The sequence below is a fragment of the Phytophthora parasitica genome (genome assembly GCF_000247585.1).
Source record: "Phytophthora parasitica INRA-310 unplaced genomic scaffold supercont2.107, whole genome shotgun sequence".
Taxonomy (NCBI): Eukaryota; Oomycota; class Peronosporomycetes; order Peronosporales; family Peronosporaceae; genus Phytophthora; species Phytophthora nicotianae.
Window position 1 is genome coordinate 113,501 of NW_008649093.1, and position 2,720 is coordinate 116,220.

Consider the following 2,720-nt stretch of genomic DNA (forward strand, 5'->3'; position numbering starts at 1 on the left):
CTGGAGCTCTCAATTGTTTGGCCCATTAGCTTGAGCGGGTTGCCGAACGTTACCACAGCTTTGATGCGTGGTGCCAAGGTTTCCGGAATAGATTCACCGGTGCCAAGCATTGTCCTGATGCCAAGCGCGATGTCGGTGACACTAGCACCTTGTGAGTAGCCGCCGAGCACGAAAACCGTGTTAGGACATTCTTGCGCGACGGATACGACGTGGTTAGTCATGTCGGTAGCACCCGGTCCAGCGCTGGTTTGATCCATAGATGCGAGGTAGCTGACGGCGTAAGAGGAGACGCTCATGCCGCCGAGGTTGGAGGTGATCCCACTGACCAAGGGCTCACCGCAGATTCCGAGGCCAGGCATTTCACCACTGCCACGGGCGAAGACAATGTGCACGTCGGAGCACTGGGCTTGAACGACATTGCTTGGACTGAGGAGCAGGAGCGAACCGATGATGGCTGTGCAGGTTGAAGCGAATCTCATGGTTGTTGATGGCGAGGTGAGTAGAGCGTGCGAAATTGAGGAATGATCGAGTGCCAGGTATCTACCTATGCGTGAGCTCTCTGTGTTGACCCGCTCCAAGTACTACGTCTATTTTATTGTTCGTTATGGCGTGAACTGTACGCGCACATGTTGCCCACTATCGATGATCGATTCGATCTTATCCGGTGCTCAAGGATTTGCATGTTGAAGTGAGATGAACTGCATTGACATGCAACTTTATGTAGACCAAGAGTTTTGTTATAGAGATAGCTACAGTAGAACACAAATGGACAGAGCATCTGCTTCTTTCAGCGATAGAGATACACATGCCTTGAGCAACTGAAGTGATGGCAAGCAACTGGCGGCTCTGAATCTCGTTCGGATAGCGAGATGTTCGATCCAGCTTTGTGAGCACCACGTGTGAAAACCACATGCCCTTGGGCCTTGAATACAAAATACTCTTGATGGCGATACAAAGTGCATGTGTCGCTGGCCTTGAAAATTAGCTCCGATAATCTACAGTATTTCATTTCTCTCATTTGGCCGCTACGAAAAGCAAAACAGAAACTATTCGTCTGCGAACTGCGAATACTACAACAATCGCAAAAGTAAATGGGGAGCTTCGGATATAACATCTCACCCACAAAGAGCATGCATGAGTAAGCACCCGATTACCAGTTGTTCAAGTATCAAGAAACAGCCCCTGCTCATTTTGCCCGTGATCACGATGTACTTCGAGGACACTTCAAGCTTTTCCTTCACTTTTCAGTAGCACGAACGCTTTGCGCGTGATCAACCTGGAAGCACGCGCCCACTATTAGACGTCGTCATGCTTACTACGTTGAGCTCTCAAAGAGGAATATTGAGCTGATCCACGACGTATTGATGTGCGTGCTTCACATATGCAAAACTAGATAAAATTCAGTAATAGTAACTTGTCGACGTTAAACACTGTCCATTGACGACGCTCAAGGAACTTCCTCTTTCGCAATGAAGACATTGATAGTCGTAAACCGATTCATTCTTCATTTTACACTCAACTGCAATTGCTCCAAGTCTCTCACTTATGAAGTTCTTTACCCCGTCTCCGACAACCCTTGGATTCCTCCTACTTCTGGCCAACCCAACCAGCCTTGTCAACGCTGAGTGCTCAGACGTCCACGTCGTCTTCGCTCGTGGAAGTGGTGAAGCTGCTGGTCTAGGCATCTGTGGCGAACCTTTCGTCAGTGGGATCACCTCGAACCTCTCTGGCATGAGCGTGTCTTCCTACGCGGTTAACTACCTCGCCTCTATGGACCAGACGAGTGCCGGTCCTGGTGCGACCGACATGACAAACCACGTTGTGTCTGTGGCAAAGGAGTGTCCCGACACAGTTTTCGTGCTTGGCGGCTACTCTCAAGGTGCCAGTGTCACCGACATCTCAATCGGTATCAAGACGACGCTCGGCTCGGGCGACACCATCCCCGAGTCTCTGTCCTCTCGCATCAAGGCGATTGTGACGTTCGGCAATCCGCTCAAACTAACGGGCGGCACTATTGAAAGCAGTAGCTCCACCTACAGCTCCAAGGCTATTGAGTTCTGCAACCAGGGCGACCCCGTATGCGGCAATGGTGCCAATACGATGGCGCATCTCACGTACCCGACCGATGGCAGTGTCACCTCCGCCGCTGAGAAGGCTGCTGCGCTTGTCAAAGGCGGTGCACGCACCCTACGCGGCTAGAGTCACCCTAGCAATCCTGGCTTCAACCGGTGTTGTGATCGTTGCGTATTGTAAGTGAAGCCTTAATGTGAACTTGGAATGAATATACTGTCTTCAGCACGGTCTTGTGTGCCTTTTGTCGGCTCCGATTACTAGCATCAAACGAGCAACTTAAGAACTTCAACGCGGTTCTGATTCCATCAGTTGGAGAACATATTTGACAATTGAAGGGCATGCTGCTTTTACGAATCAGCCGAATCAGACCGGAATCTGATTAATCTACATTTAAATAGCAGCATGCTCTTCAACTGTCAAACATGTTCTTCAACGGATGGAATCAGAACCGAGATCTAGCCGGTTTACCGGTTGGTAAACTTCGACTGAGAATCTTCCGAAACTAAGCTTTGGCATACTTTTGGCAGTATTTAGCAGCTCTCCAAAAAAGCGCGCCAAGCCATTTTGAACTGAGACCTTCCACCTGCCATGGACGCCACCTACGCGCCCGCGGAGGCGGAGAATATCGCCGTGTGCATCCGCGTGCG

General features: G+C 50.3%; 2 protein-coding genes across 2 annotated transcripts; both read left to right on the top strand.

The window, feature by feature from the left end:
• Nucleotides 1-294: 294 nt before the first annotated feature.
• Nucleotides 295-411, top strand: PPTG_24537 (hypothetical protein; the record flags this gene model as incomplete). Its single annotated transcript, XM_008917592.1, has 1 exon — nucleotides 295-411. One exon carries the CDS (start codon nucleotides 295-297, stop codon nucleotides 409-411), a length of 117 nt encoding a protein of 38 aa, XP_008915840.1.
• A 1,134-nt stretch (nucleotides 412-1,545) lies between these two features.
• PPTG_19215 (hypothetical protein) lies at nucleotides 1,546-2,199 on the top strand (the record flags this gene model as incomplete). Its single annotated transcript, XM_008917586.1, has 1 exon — nucleotides 1,546-2,199. The coding sequence occupies one exon, from the start codon at nucleotides 1,546-1,548 to the stop codon at nucleotides 2,197-2,199; it is 654 nt and encodes a 217-aa protein (XP_008915834.1).
• Nucleotides 2,200-2,720: the final 521 nt, after the last annotated feature.